General features: G+C 32.3%; 2 protein-coding genes across 4 annotated transcripts in view; one reads left to right on the forward strand and one right to left on the reverse strand.

Annotated features, from left to right (window-relative positions):
- Positions 1–11,164, forward strand: part of LOC126777054 (heparan-alpha-glucosaminide N-acetyltransferase-like) — a 102,400-nt gene extending 91,236 nt beyond the window's left edge. Inside the window, exon 11 of the transcript XR_007670006.1 lies at positions 11,150–11,164. The gene's annotated coding sequence lies outside the window, so the exon portion shown is untranslated. The remainder of the gene's footprint in view (positions 1–11,149) is intronic.
- LOC126777078 (uncharacterized) lies at positions 1,827–16,341 on the reverse strand. 3 transcript variants are annotated; one of them, XM_050499956.1, is made up of 7 exons: positions 16,189–16,341; positions 15,004–15,123; positions 14,665–14,844; positions 4,508–4,906; positions 3,143–3,358; positions 2,442–2,631; positions 1,827–2,023 (listed from the first exon to the last, which is right to left on the reverse strand). In XM_050499956.1, exons 1-7 carry the CDS (start codon positions 16,259–16,261, stop codon positions 1,894–1,896), a joined length of 1,308 nt encoding a protein of 435 aa, XP_050355913.1. In that variant the 5' UTR covers positions 16,262–16,341; the 3' UTR covers positions 1,827–1,893. The 3 variants fall into 3 exon arrangements, with proteins under 3 accessions (XP_050355913.1, XP_050355916.1, XP_050355914.1); XM_050499959.1 differs by having other exon boundaries at positions 15,004–15,112; positions 16,189–16,300; XM_050499957.1 differs by lacking the exons at positions 14,665–14,844; positions 15,004–15,123; positions 16,189–16,341 and adding exons at positions 5,321–5,500; positions 11,358–11,477; positions 11,945–12,110.
- Positions 16,342–16,837: the final 496 nt, after the last annotated feature.

Consider the following 16,837-nt stretch of genomic DNA (forward strand, 5'->3'; position numbering starts at 1 on the left):
AAAACTGTTTTGAGCTAAAACGAATATTATTCTCTGCTCGTTCCAGAAACTCATTATAACACGTTCCTTCTAAGTTTTTTGATTGTAGACGTAATTCAGAGAACTTGTTATAATCGTTTTGTTGGCCATAAATTTTCCATTTTTTGTGGAATTTTAATTTTTTATTAATTAATTTTATCAAGGGTCGCGTAAACCAGCGTGGATATTTATTGATCTCATTTATACACTTAGACGGGACAAATGTCTCTATAATGTGATTTACGATAAGATAGAACGTATCAACTGCCTGACTAATATCTTTGTTTTTAAATTCGTGTTGCCAGTTAACTTTAGCTAATTCAAAATTAATTTTATCATAATCAGCGCTGTGAAAGCGACGTACAACACGAATAGCTGGATTTAAATTTCGCTCAATGGTATTCATATCAACTTTAATACAAAGGGAAGGATGATGTTCATCTTCAGGTTCTGATAAAGGGTCCACACGAGATATGTTACAATTCAGATTGGAAAGTACTAAGTCTAAGAGCCTGTTATTTAAGTTAAGAATATAATTTAATTGTTGTAATCCAGTAAAATTCATAAAAACAAATATTTGATGTACAAGGAGACATTCCGAGGGATTTAAAATATAAATTGAATTATTATTATTTAATGACCAAACAGCATCTCGTATATTAAAATCACCTGTAATAATTATATCATCTTGTGAATTTTCTATAATCAAATCAGATATAAATTCAAAAAAATTAAGCTGTGAATCCGTTTGAGAATTATTCTGTGGAAAGTAACAACAAAAAAGATGCAGAATTTTCCTAATAATACCGCGTTTAGTTATAATTTTTATATAAGTGACTTCAGCACTAGGAAAATTAGGCAACTGAACATTTCTCACATCAACATCAATTTCGCGACGGACCGCTATCAGAGTACCACCTCCCTTTGTCATTTCTAACTGCTCGTAATCACGGTCGTTACGATAAACATTATATCGAGCATCAAATATTTCACTGTCAAAGATTCCAGGTAAAAGCCAAGTTTCTGTTAGGCAAATAATGTCATAATCGCAATTAAGCACGTTTTTATAAAATTGATTAGTTTTAGTCCGTAAACCTCGGACGTTTTGATAAAAAATATTTAAGAACATGTTGAATACTTAAAACACAAATAATAATTGTATATATTACATATCTGTAATAAAAATTCCTTCATAGTTTCTATTTCTAATAAGTCATAAATAAATGATTCCCGCAATGAACGCTGCTCAGATAAAACGAATAAAATCATAAAAGAATATACAACACTAACAATAAAATAATAACTAAAAAAGTCATGAAAATGGACACTAACTAATAAAGTAAAGTTATGAAAAAATACTAACAAAATAAAATTAGACACTTGAAACTTATGTTTTAAATAAAACAATTTCGCACTTATACGATTTTTTTTAAACAATCTTCAGAAGTGATGTGCAGGACAGGCGAGCTTTCTGTGCGTCTAACCATAATCGTGCAGTTACGTACCCAACAAAACAAATAACCCTTTTCCTTTGACTTTCGCTTTGCCTCATTGAATAAACTTTTATTGCGAGTAGAAAGGTGATCATTAACGTAAATTTGATTTTGCATTCCTGAAAATCCTATATCGCAAGCTCTTATAGTTTTTAATTTTCGAAGCAATGACAAAAAATCGTCTTTTTTGTAACGAGCTTGCATTTTTAAAATAATTGGTTTAGGCCATTGGTTTAGGCAATAATTGGTTTTGTATATTCTAATGAGAATTTTCATTTGAATCGATTAGTTTTAACGTAAGTTATTAATAAACAATTATTTTTGGATCATTTATTTAATGTAAGAATATAATTTAACTGTATCGATTAATAAGACTATCAAATCAAAGACCGTGTTTTTCTAGATAACTTTCTCTCTCCTGCAAATGTTTCGTCTGCGAATAATTAAGACAGACCTTTTGAGTACACCTCAATGTGCCATCCGATTGGCAATAGCATTCATTGCAATGGATTCTAAAACAAAAAAAGAATTCTTACGACTCTTGCATCTTCTTTCATGATTCACAATATGAATAAATATATAAAAATAAGAGGTTATATTACTTTTTATATATTTGTAAATATAAATACAAATATATAAATACGAAGATAAAACAAAGCCTCGGACAACAGATTTGTGGACACTACAAGAAACACACATATATAAATACAATTATAGTATAAAAAAACATCTTAAATACGAGGTAAAACCGTTGGTTTTAAGCACAAACTCTACGGTCGTACGTAACGTCTGTTTCCCGTCTCATTGTTCCAGTGTTTTACGCACTAGCGATTGGTCGGCGTGGTATATATAAGGTAAGGTATGCCTCATTTATTATGATTAAATCACATTATTATTCAAATAAAGATAACAATTCACAAACATAATTACTTATAAGTCGCTAGAGGTTCACAATTATCCTTCTTAACATCGAGGGTTAATTTTATTTTAGCTCCAGCCGAAGACAACATCTGTAAGTTGGACGGACCGCTACATCGCTTTATCGCTTTACATTCGCTTTTATTGTTAACACATTTGCATTCACTGCAAAGTTCTGTGTAATCATTTGTACATGGCTTCCCTGAAAAATAATTAGCAAGAATGATACAAATTTAGATGCACTCTCTCTTTTATATAAAATGGGTAAGGTCATGTTCTATTGTACTTTTTATTATGATATTTTATATCACGTCGTCATTATGTGTTCAAGTTTGAAATGAATCAAAACGTACTAATTAAATAATAAACAGGCTGACTGTCTCGTTGGTCTAGTGGCTAGATTTTAAGCCGTAGATCCCAAGGTCCTGGTTCAACCCCAGGTCGGACCGATAAAGTTATTAGGTTTTTCTGTCGAAGGTTCTCTATCTCTTCTCGGTTACTAGCAGCAGCGGAGTTCAGAACGTAGAAATGTTTGCACTCCCGTCCCTCGGAAAGCGCGTGAAGCCGTTGGTTCTTTGCCTGAACTTTTTCCGTTCGTGACGAATTTGCTGTCCCATCGGATTTTGCATGACCTTTGCGCACACGCTTGTTACTTGCTTCTCTTGAAAAGGGCGTGGCAGGAATCTGTCAAGAGGAGATCATATGATCAATACCTTTAAGTTTGTTGGCATGGATTTCCGCATAATTGTTCACGTTCAAACAATACTTCATCGTACAAAGGAGGTTATGTGCTTCTGAACAGAAACAAAGGTTACATGATACTTGATATACTTTTCCGGGCTCGCATTCAGCGCCCATGTGTGGTAGCATTGGTATATCCATCGGTGAACGAGCTTCAATTTGAGCTATTTCCTCATCATTTACGCGATCTACAAAAACATACATAGAATTATACTCAACGACAGCGTATTCCACTTAGTACTTGCAATATTGCGTCACAGGGAAAACCGCATTTATTACAGACATCTGCAGGATTATTCAATAAGAACAAACTCGAAACTCACTGCAGAAAACGGTCGTAAAACGTCAGAAATTGCGACATTGATACGACATAATATTTATAACATGATACGACATAATATTTATAACATTATACGACACAATATTTATAACATTGCGACATTGATACGACATAATATTTGTAAATATTTATAATATTCCAACAATAGACGCATCAAAATAGTATATCACCGTCGGTTGTCTCACGGGTAAGTAATGAAGTAAGTTCTTACAGAATAGCACTGCTGTAGTCTCATCTCTGTTCCCATATTATAATGACCCTAAATAACACAGATTTTGCGATGTCAAGGTCTGAATAAACTGATATGTTAACTGGTTTCAATTTTTAATACGCATAAAGCACTACGGTACCCATAACTCTAAAGATAAAAATGGATTTTTTTATATAAATATGTCTGTGTAAGGAAGTTAGTTTATTAAATAAACGAAATACTACTCACTCATCTCCGAAACATACTCTACTAGTCCTACTACTCCTTTCGCGACGTCTAAATTTTAACTTGAATGAAAGCGAAACGAGAGGCTAACATTGTATGAATTTAATCCTTCATACGAAATCCTTTATATATAATTTTTTCTTTACCCTTCGTATGAAGTTTTGTAGAACTAGTTAATCAATTATACATTTGTAAAAAAATTCATTCAAAAAGTCAAATTCCTTATTGTTTTATCTTAACAATGACAACACATTACATGTTAGCTTATATGTGAATTTTACCGAGACCAAGGACTCAGAGAAGCATATACAGTTATTGATATAAATTTATATTTATTAGTACAGTTGATCAGTCTTTTCTGTGTATATTTTCATACAACACATACCTTTCTTTGCCATACAACATGATACATGAAATTTTAATTACCTTTATTTTGTTCAGTTCTGCAGTGTGTAACAATGAACAAGCTTCTTTCAATAAGTACCCCGGATGTACAATTAAACACAAAACTTGTGTGGCAATAAATTAAACTAGGAAAAATTTAATAATTTCTATACTCACATGATACTTTTCCACAAATCTTTGTACACGAAGCCACTTTTTGGTCATTACAAAAACATTTATTACAGCCTTTCCTATATATTTTTCCGGGAACACAGTCACCTTCGGGCAATTCTGGTAATTTTTTGCTATTTTTCTTTGGTGGTTTTTTCTCTGACTGCTTATTGGATTTGTTATCTATTTTTATTTTTACATTTTCGTTACGTTCATATTTTCTTAAATCTCTAAATCCCTTCAATATCGTGTTTTCAAAGCAAGCCATTTTGGTACACAAAAGGACGGCATTGTCTCCGCATCTACACGTATTACAGGACATTATATATAGTTTTCCGGGCACGCAACTCTGTCCTTTCTGAATCTGTGGCAAATCGCTATGTTTGACATTTCTACGCACTGTCGCTAAAATAATTTAGAAATATTATTATATAAACCATAAACAAACAAATTAAGATTTCGAAATGCAAGTTTGTTGTTGTTTTTAAATTATGTTACAAATATATATTCAAAACCTTTATATATAATAATATCCTGGGACATTTTTCACACACGGCCATCTGATCCCAAGCTAAACAGAGCTTGTACTATGGAAATTGATATATTACATATACTACTTTGCTTTAAAAACATACTTATATAGATAATTACACCCAGACTCAGGACAAACAGACATGTTCATGCACACAAATGTTTGTCCTGGGTGGGAATCGAGCCCACAACCTTCGGTGTGAAAGGCAAGTATCTACCAACCACGCCCACCAGCTCCAAATTAATATTACAAATATTACAAACATTATAATAAGGTATTAAGCGTACAAGTAATATTTGATCTTAAGGTATCTTTGGGCTTCATTTCATTGGGTCGAAGGTATTGGAAAGTGTCCCTGCAGTTAGAAGACATCCATTTCCCTTCATAGTTACAAATACAGAAGATCTCTTCAAATTTGTACGTCATGTGCGGTTGACATTCGTCTTTAACATATTTATTTGGATTCACTGTAAACAATGCATAACCATCTTTAATAAAGACACATAACTTGGTGATAGGGCTTTGTGCAAGCCCGTCTGGGTAGGTATGACCATTTCATTACATATTCTATCGCCAAGCAGTGTTACTGTAATATTATTTACAATATACAAATAGATTAATTAATACATTAATCTTAAATATATACAAATAAAAATTATAAGTAGCTGATGTGCAAATCGTCCCGCGTGAAATGGTGGCAAGAATGCTAGCAGCATTTCCCCTAGCGCAAAGTGCGCTACATAGCTGATAATCACCACTGCGCTCGACACCGCGTCGTAACGTTGTTTACAATGTTGAGTGTTTTGTTCGAGTATAATAGATAAATATGACTACTAATGGATCCAATATACAGGTTGAGACGGAACATATAATGCAAATTGATAGGAGTGATAACTTTGAGTATTCAGGGGAAGGTGGAGAGATTAGGAACCGTGAGATGCATGACAACGATAGAAGACCAAATAAAAGAAACAGGGAGGCTAATAGAGAAGTTTGGTTTACCGTACAGAGGAAAGGTAAAAGGTTTGCTCGTGACGGGGACTTTAATGACTGGGAAAGAATACCAGAGGACCAGAATGAAGTTTGCATTACATCCACTGAACCAATTCCAAAACAATTTAAACTGGCTAAAATTTTGAAATCAGAAAACATACAGAATTTTGTTCGTGTTAAATACATAAAATCATTTAAAGTGTTGATTCAGTTTGACAAAGAAGATAGTGCTGAGGAATTAATAATTAACAAATTCTTTAATGAAAATGGATATAGGACATATAAAACTATGGAAATAAATCATACGTATGGAGTGATAAAAGACATAGATTTAGACCGTACTGATGAAGAAATTTTAGAAAGTTTATATAGTAGTATACCAATTATGGGAGTAAAGAGGTTAAAACGTGGAAATAGCTCGGATGGAAGATGGGAGAATAGCGAGGCTATGGGAATATGTTTTAAAGGGTCATCGTTACCATCAAAAATTAAGATGTTCGACACAACAGTAATAGTAACACCCTATGTATTTCCCTGTTACGCAATGTTCTCGATGCTGGAGATCCGGACATACGATCAAAATTTGTCCATCTAACAAAATTGTTTGCCCGAAATGTGGTGACAACAATCAAAATTGTGAGCGATCTTCATTTATTTGTAATAACTGTGGCGGTAATCACATGGCTATGACCAGAATATACCCCATTTATATTAAAGAAAAACGAGTTCGAGAGCTAATGGCAGAATTTAATTGTACATACAAAAAGGCACTAAGTATTTATGTTCCACCCAGCCCCCCTCCAGCACCTGTTATTTCACGGCAAGCATTTCCAACAATTAATAAAGCTAACGATTCGTCTACAGTTATTGTTTAAAAGAATCTACCTTAGATGAAAATCTCACAAGATCATCATCACATCACCAAAAATAAAATTAAAAAACCAAAAAAGAAAAAACTAAGGAAGGCCGGAAAAGCAAACGTCGAAAACGATGATAATATAGAAATAATGGAATTTAACAATTTGGAGACAGTGGAAGATAGGTATTCAGAAACAGAAACAGTACGCAGTGAAGAAAAAGTGTATGGAAAAAAAAGGGAATACATACAAAGATGAGCGAGGATTTGTTGAATGGAAATCAGTACTAAAAATGCTAAAAGATAAAATATTAAATAGTGGTTTGACGTGGGAAGAAAAGATTAAAGAATGCTTAAGTATAATTTATGAAACTGTATTATCGACTATAGTGAGATTAATATCGGAGTGGCCATGTTTAAGATTCTTAAGCCAATATGGATAAAAACAATATTCCACAATCTATAAACATACTCCAATGGAATGCTCAAAGTCTACTACCAAAGATACCAGAATTCGAACTAATATTAAATCAGGAAAAAATCCATATTGCCTTAATCAATGAAACTTGGTTAGATCCGGACAGCTATTGTCATTTAAGTGGGTATAATATTTTTAGATCAGATCGCAGAGACGGATTTGGAGGTGTAGCTATTATAACACATTGGTCTATAAAAGCTCAAAAAAAAAAAAATTGAATATTTCGAATTCAGAAATTGAATATACATTTGTTAAAATATTTAATTGCGGTGACATTGAAAATATAGTATCTATATGTTGCCCCCAACAGTTAACACCTCTTTTCAAGACTGGAATGGATTGTTTTCTAAGTTTAATAGCAAGACTATAATTGCAGGAGATTTTAATGGACATCATCGTAATTGGTCCAGGAAACATGATACACGAGGCTGTCAGATATTTGATGCACTATTAGAGAGTAATTGTATTTCTCTGAATAATGGCAGTGACACTCGCATAAAAATAGTCAATGGTCTGGTTCAGAGAACAACTCCTGATATATCATTAGTATCTGAAGACATAGCTATTAAATTAACGTGGAATGTTTTGAATGAAAGCCTAGCAAGTGACCATTTAATGATAAAGATTAAACTAGATATAAACTTAGGCTACACAGTTAGGAAGCGAAGAAATTTAAAAAAGCAAATTGGACATTATATAGAGAAGTCAAAAAGCCCCTTCTTGAGTATTCAATTCCTAGCAACAATCAACTTGCATATAACAAGTTCATAGCCATAGTCAATGCAGCTGCAGAAGAAGCAATTCCATACACGATTTTTTTTTTAAATCCAGCAAGATCTAGTAATTATAAGCCAAAACCCTTTTGGTCACAACATATTTCATGGTCAGTGGCTAAGAGACGTTCTTCTAAATTCTAAAGGCTTAGCCTTAGCAGAATTTAGAAGAAATCCTACTCCTAACAAGCTTAATAGTCTGCAAGAAAAGATAGGACAGACACAAAAAGATATTAGACGTGGTAGATACAAATTGTGGCAGATTTTTTGTGATAATATTAATGAGGAAACTTCATATTGTGAGATGTGGAATCGTATGAAATGGATCAAGGGCTACAAATCCACTCAGAATGTTATAGATAACGAAATTGCAGAAAGTTTACTACGAAGTTTAGCACCAGATTTTGTATCACCGAATCGCCCAATATTTAGGTCTGGTGATGTGAAGCTTAAAACTCCGATTACGGTACAGGAATTAAATAATTGTTTAAAACGATCAGATACAGCACCAGGGCAAGACGGCATAGCTTATTCAATTATTTATAATTTGCCCCATTCTGGTAAGAATATACTTGTCACTTTATATAACCGGTTTTTATCAGAAAGTTTCATCCCTAAGCAATGGAGGAAAGTTACAATAGTTCCTGTATCGAAACCGGGAAGGGATAACAGATCAGTATCCGGGTGGAGACCTATTGCACTAATATCTTGTGTCTGTAAAATATTACATACTATAATTTTCATATGAAACAGTAGGCTTTAGGAAGTCGCGTTCTTGTTATGATAATCTGGTCAGACTAATAACTCGCATTCAAATCGGATTTACTAAAGGTTTCGTGACGGTTGGTTGCTTCATCGATATAGATAATGCCTATAACAATGTCAATGTCGCAAGGCTATTGAACCTTGTTGATGATGCCGATGTTGGAGCTTTTCTGTGTCGATATCTATGGGAATATCTTCGTGAAAGAATTTTAACTATTCAATTTGGTAACAGTCAAAAATTAACCCGCACTTCGGCTTACCACAAGGTGATCCTTTATCTCCGTTATTGTTTAACGTGGCTACCAGAAGAATTTGTCGAGAGATTTCACAAGTATTCATCTCGCAATATGCAGACGATTTCGTTATATATAGTTCAAATAAAATGGCCAATGTGGCGGCAAACAATATTCAAAATGCGTTATATGTATTTTGTAATCTCATAAAAGAAATTGGATTAAGTATATCTCAACGAAAAACCAAAGTTTGCATCTTTGGTAAATGCAGGTGTAGAAGTAGCACGGCAATCCAACTATTAAACAATAATTTTCGTTTACAAGAAGTCGATAGTGTTAAATATTTGGGAATGTGGTTAGATAGAAGCTTAACATGGGGTAGGCACATTAATGAAATTAGAGACAAAACTCTTAAATTTTTAGATATTTTTAAAGTGTTAGCTGGTAGTAAATGGGGGATTCATCCAATACACCTACGTCGACTTTATATTTCAATTATCCGTAGCAGACTTGATTATGGTAGTTTCTTATACGATATCGGGCTAAAGAGTCACCTAAGTAAATTGGACAAAGTACAAAATCAGTCAATGCGAGTTATTGGCGGCTTTATCAGAACCACACCAATACATGTCATGGAAAGTGAATTGTATATACAACCTCTAAATATCCGAAGGAAATATCTTGCCGGTAAGCTTGTTCTAAAGTGTAGGTCTGTCGAAAATAATGTAACTGTAAATGTTTTAAAAGATTTAACTGATATGTGTAGTAATTATTACTGAAGAAATAAAAAACTTCCTCTGCTCGTTACAGTCTACAGAAATTTATGCAATTATTCTGTTATATCAAATAAAAAATTACTATGTCATTCTCTCCATACATGGGTCAGTGGTATAGACTTATCTAATAATATATTACCAGTAGTAGAAGGAATAGCGATGTCAAAAACACTGTGTAAGAAATCAGACATGTTAAATAGCTGTCGGACACTTCTAGATAACAAATATAAGTCGTTTTACAAAATTTTTACCGACGGATCTAAGGATACATTCGGTTCAGGTGCAGCAATCTTTGACCCTCAGGCAGATATAAGAATTAAGTTTAAAATTAAGGCAGATATATCTATAATGCATAGTGAGTTGATTGCAATTTCGGAATCATTGTCATATGCGTCATCTTGTGCCGGAAGTCAAGTTGTTATATTGTCTGATTCAAAGACCGTCCTTTTTCACTTGGTTCGGTTAACCTCGACCTATCGAAGATACCCGGTAGCCTATGATATTTTAGAGTCCATATGCAATAGACAAAGTGCAAATAAAACAATAATTATCCAGTGGATACCTTCACCTATTGGAATCATGGGCAACGAGGAAGCTGACAAAGCAGCAAAACAAGCTATTCATGACGGAATTCCTTATCAGTGCATACTTTTACATAGTGAAATTTTAAATAAATTCAAGAAAACATGTAAACAAAACTGGCAGGAATATTTTGATGAACGATCGCGACATAAAGGTACATGGTACAAGACAATTGTATGTGAACTTACTCATTGCCTATGATTTCAAAGACTTAAAAGTAGCAGAAAAAATATTGTGACATTTATGAGACTTCGTTTCGGTCATATTCCGTCAAACAAATTTAATTTTATGATGGGCAAAACCAACACCTATAACTGCGTACAATGTAACTGCATGGATGATGTTTATCACCGATTGATGGAATGTGCGCGGAATGCGTCGTTCCGGCCCCGTTTATTAAAATCATATAATGTGGGTATATGTAATAGTTGGTTTGCGGTACCATCATCAAACAAAGCTAAGCTATTATTGAAAATGTATATATAGAATACTTGCTCATTTTCAATAATACCTTATATAGAAAAGAAAAGATTATGGATGTATTATATTATTGAAGTAATGTTAAGTTAATTAGGTGTTAAGTTGTTTTGATGTAATATAATTATTATGTGTTTTGCTTGTACGGGGGTGACATAGTCAATCTGATGACTAAACTCCCAGGTAAAATAAAGGAAAAAAAAATAGCTGATAAAACTTGTTTCGGTAATCTATAGACAAATATATAATTAATAAGCCATATCATTAACATGTGGCTGTTATAATATTTATAGAAAAAATAATATCAGTCCACAAAACGTTGTCACACTGCTGCAATATTGTTTTTTTTTTGGATTAAATGTATCTATATTTTATTATATTATTAACTTACCAATTGTCAATCTCTGACAAGCAGTAGCATGACATTCAAACACAGCTTCCGAATTACAAAAGCATTTATGACACGGGCCTTTCACTGATGCTGAAGGTACGCATGGCTTCTGCAAATTCGCTGGCAAATATCGTCAAGCATTATCATATATCTCTTGAGTATTTAAACAATTTGATGATTGTTTTCCGGTCCGGTTGGCGTGGTCGGTAGATACTTGCCTTTCACGCCGAAGGTTGTGGGTTCGATTCCCACCCAGGAAAGACATTTGTATGCATGAACATGTCTGTTTGTCCTGAGTTTGGGTGTAATTATCTATATAAGTATGTATTTACAAAAGAAAAGTAGTATATGTAGTATATCAGTTGTCTGGTTTCCATAGTACAAGCTCTGTTTTAGTTTGGGAATAGATGGCCGTGTGTGAATAATGTCACAGGATATTATATATATATATATATATATATATATATATTAATAAACATATAAGGAAATCGCAATCACAGTCAATGGTAATAAAAATTGAAAGTTATATTGATCGGGAAACAAATGATGGAACACTAAATGTAAAAAATAATTATTATATAACTTACATATTAAAGTCTCTACTTCCCATAAAGGTACAAAGATAATGGATATTATTAGCACTATCCAACCCATGATTCACATTTATTAACCAACGATTACACACTGGTTAAAATAACCGCTCTAAAAGTCAGATTAAGCAAGCTAATTTCAAAGCATTCATCAAATTAACTGTTATAAGTACAAAATTCCATGTTCACGATAAGATTAAGTAAATTGTCCAGTAAATTAAAATCTAATTTACTTACCGCTTTATTGCATACTATTGGTAAATATTTCGTCTTGTTAGGTTATCGGTAAGGAAATAAGAAATATTTGCAAAATCTTATGAATTAAATTTTAATTATACAAATTCGAGTGTTTGTTTTAATGTTAACATGTTGTGTGATTTGAGTGAAACTTGCTATGTAGGTGGATGGAAATATATCCATTAATTATAACCTATTACCTAGAATACTATGGTAAACCCGATTTTAGAATATCTTATAGAAATCTGGGGCGGTGCCGCTGAAATCCACATCAAAAATCTCCAATTATTTCAAAATAAGCTGCTAAAAGTCCTATACAATATGAACTATCGCACTCCTACGAAAAATATTTATAGCACAACAAAATTTTTATCAATAAAACATATTTTAATATATAATTTATAAAAATTACCTTTCAACCTAAAACCCATTCTCATCTTACTAGAAACCGACATAAAATCGAATTACCCAAATTCCGAACTAAATATGGCACAAAAACTATATTATTTGAAGGAGCACAGCTTTAAAATTCATTATCAAAAGACATTATCAATATAGTACTTTATATTTAACGTTATTTCCTAAGTTTAAGTGGACTCTGTTCTTTTTTAGGAAATAAATGTCTTAATCCTTAAGTACGGTTAAAGTCGGATGTTCTGTTATGTTGTACGCTTCTTACTCTAGCAGACGATCGCTTAAAATGTTTTTAATTAATAGTCATTAATGCGCTGGGTAATATCTTTCCACTAGACCAACGAGGCAGTCATTAAACTGTATCCACATCACTAAACTTTTAACAAACAATAATTAACTGACACTAAACCAATGAACTGTATCAGAGAGAGCATTTTTAATATCGTTATATATTCATTTAATATTATTGTTCAAAAATAAAGATGTTTGATCAGTCAAACAGTACTCTCTAATGTTTACTACCTACCAGACATGGCAAGCCATTTATGTAAATGAGGAACACAAATGGACCCACGGACGGACCCCATAGATGAACGAATTATCTGCAAAATGCTGCTAGCACTATTGCCAACATTATACGAAGTCATTCTATTTATAGTAGATATGTTTTTATTTCATTTTATAATATTTAATGAACAATTCTTGTAAATATATAAATTTATTTCGTGTATCTCAGAAACGGCTCTAACGATTTGGTTCAAATTTTGTATTTGGTTAATGTATTGTTTTTTAAGTTTATCTACATAGTTTCATAAACAAACGCATTATTTCACAAAAAATAAATAAATTATATAACCAATTATTAGAGCTGAGCGAAGTTCGGTCGCCCAGGCACACTTTTAATAATAAATGAGGCTTATACTTATCTATACTATCGTTATATTTTTTCAACTATAACATTTTTTTATATAAATACTAATAATAGCTGTTGCGAAGGCTTTGATGATTGATTATAACAATTACATTGTCGGTGTTAAGGTTTTCGTCATCAGCTGAACAAGTGCATTCAATGCATCTTTATTTCTGTGTGTTCCCATGAGTTACATCAGATACTTGGATGAGATTCTAAAGAATAATTAAATATATTTTTTAACATGGAAATTACCAGAACTGCAGTACATAATATGTTAGAAATATGTTGAAGACCTGAAGAAAACAAACTATGGATAATAACATATTGCACATGAATTTAATATATATATATATTTTTTTTTTTTCAGAAATAATCATATAATAATCAAATATGTTATTTATTAATAGAAAAATTGGAAACAATTGAAGTACTTTAGAATAAATATACAATTAAGACCTTTATTTAGTAAATAGTGATAAACATTTAACGATGAAACGTAAGTTAGACCCAACCACATTCAAACCCAAATTCGATCGTTTAACCAACAGCTTAAACCGCTTAAATAGTTAAACATTAAACATAAATTCCTGCAAACAGACCATCGTAGTACAAGATAGAGTCTTCTTATGAGTACAAACACACGTATTACATTTAATTCTATATTTTTGTCCAGGATTGCAACTATCTTTCACGTTTTTAAGTTCAGTTAATTGAAAGAAATCATTATCAACATGTCCAGTCATTGATTCTATTTTTTGACTATCACAAATTTTATGTGTACAAACTAATTCCCCTTTATTATCACAAATGCAATTATTACAATCAATTGTATATTTTTGCTGCGGAAAGCAAATATCATTTATCATATTTTTGCGATTCGGTTGAATATTATTGACTATTTGGTCGATTTTTGTATTATTTATTTCTTGGATTGTCTCTTCATTTACTTTAATACAAAGCCGATCGATATAATAATTGATATCACTACAAATACAGATTTCATCGTTCGTTCGAAGAAAGTCACCAAATTTGCACACATCAGCTTTATGCCCTCTGAAGCATTCTCTTTTTGTGCATAAAGATGACTGTATAATACCTGAATCATCGCAGTTACATATGTTACAATCCACTAAGAATAATGCATTGGGCGTACAAGTAATATTTGATCTTAAAGTATCTTTGACCGTGACTTCACTGGGTCGGAGGTATTGAAAAGTCTCCCTACAGTTATAAGACATCCATCTTCCGTTATAGTTACAAGTACAGAAGAGCTCTTTGAATATATACGTCATATGTGGTTGACATTCATCTCTGACTGATTTTTTTGGATTCACTGTGAACAAAATATTGATAACAGTTTGATCATATGAAGATATAATAGAAAACTATGCTTTATTTTAGAAACGTCATTAAACGCTGGCCACTTCACAAACTACGCTTGAAATATTTTGTGGCTCCTCAAAAATATTAATATCTTAATTTTTTATCTTACCAATTATTGGTTTTTGACAAGTTGTTGTGTGACATTCAAATACAGTTTCTGAATTACAAACGCAAGTGTGACACGGTCCTTTCACTGATGCTGTAGGTATACATGGTTTCTGCAAATTTACTGGCAAATTTCATTAAGTATGTTAATATTTTTTAATCGATCTCGTAATTGCAGTGATAACGTTTTTAAGTAATATGAAACATCTGAGTAGTAAAAAAAAATAGAAGAACATATTTTTGTTCTGTTGGCTTGTTATATAAACGTAAATATAAATGATATGCACTATGTATCGTGAAGCAGTGTAACCATGACAAAATATTTTCAAATTCAAATTTCAAACGACACATACTCCAAAATTTTCATAATGTGCATTTGTTCTAAGTCTATTATTGGGTTGGTAACTAAGTTCCCGTTGTTTTTTTTTTAAATAATAGATAATGTATTCATTGTTGTTTACAACTTCTTAATAGTCAACAAAATTTTCAATAAATTATTCAATTTACATGACGTGGCGTAGCATTTCTTAGGTGGGAGAAATTACAGAACGCTATTGGTATGTGATATTTTAAGAATGGAAACATGTGTCACGCAAAGCTTTGATATAAGCTTAAAGCATTAAGGTGTTTAAGGTGTTACCTATTGATATTATTGCGTCACATAAAATAACTCAAGAAGTTTTAATAAATGGGATAAAGCTTTTTATGTCTGTGATAACAATGGGCGTTACACAGGGATTAATTTTGAGTCATTTCTTATTTTTGGTTTTATGTATATAAATAACCTCAATTCCCAGGTTGGGCCAATAAAAAATTATTGGGTTTTTCTGTCAGAAAATTCTCAGTAGAGGCCTGTCTGGAAGTTGGAAGTGTGTTCACTCCCGTGCCTCGGAAAGCACGTAAAGCCGTTGGTCCTGCGCCTGAACTCTTTCCGGTCGTGTCGGATCGCCGTCCCATCAGATTATGAGAATTAGGGAATAGAGAATGAACCTGTGTTTGAGCACACATTTGTGCACTATAATATTTCCTGCGCAGTTAGCTAATCTCTCTAAAGATTGGCCGCCGCGGCCAAAATCGGTCTGGAGGACATTATTATTATTATTATTTGGGATGTGTGTCGTTTGACGATGATTAAAAGCAAATAAAACAATGGAATTCTATGTAAAAAAATAATCATACTAAAACTCACTTAGTAAAGCCTCTATTTCCAATATATGTACAAGACAAATAGAAGTTGTTATCGCTATTTTGTATAGTAGCATGATTTACTATTTTTTAACCAACGACTTATCACTGGCGAATATTACCGCTCCAAAAATTTGATTAGACGATATAATTTTGAATTTCGAATCAATAAAATTACTATTATGAGTACAAAATTCCATGTTAACGATAACTTATTAGTAATTTTTCCAGTAAATTAAAATCTAATTAATTGCTTCATCGCATACTAACTGATTTGGAAGAAAATTGTTAGTGAAGTATTTAGTTGTTCTAGAATAAAAGAAAATACTTCTAAGGCTTTTTATAACAGTTTGTTTTCAAAGACAAATATATATCTAACTATCCTAGTTTAAGCTGGTCAGAAACAAGACACCGTTGTCAATATAACGTTATTTATTCTCCGATATAATCTTAATACAAAAAATAATTAATTTGTTAGTTCCTCCATTTTTTCTAAAAACCGCTGCCATGACAGTTGTCCTCTTCCATAATGACAGTTAATGGCCAGATGTAATTTTATTATGAGTTATATCCAACCGACCGATACAGACAATCAAAGTGCTAACACTAGTTTGATACAAAATTTTAATCTGAGTATCACGTGTGCAGTTAAC

This window comes from Nymphalis io, chromosome 22, assembly GCF_905147045.1.
Source record: "Nymphalis io chromosome 22, ilAglIoxx1.1, whole genome shotgun sequence".
Lineage (NCBI taxonomy): Eukaryota > Metazoa > Arthropoda > Insecta > Lepidoptera > Nymphalidae > Nymphalis > Nymphalis io.

Excerpts from the sequence above, each read along its gene's own strand:
- LOC126777078 (XM_050499956.1), bottom strand. The coding sequence starts at position 16,261 with ATGCTACTATACAAAATAGCGATAACAACTTCTATTTGTCTTGTACAT. Across the intron at positions 4,907-14,664 it reads TTTAAGATCAAATATTACTT|CGACAGTGCGTAGAAATGTC; the intron begins GTACGCCCAATG and ends AAATTATTTTAG. Across the intron at positions 2,024-2,441 it reads GAACCTCTAGCGACTTATAA|AATCCATTGCAATGAATGCT; the intron begins GTAATTATGTTT and ends TTTTTGTTTTAG.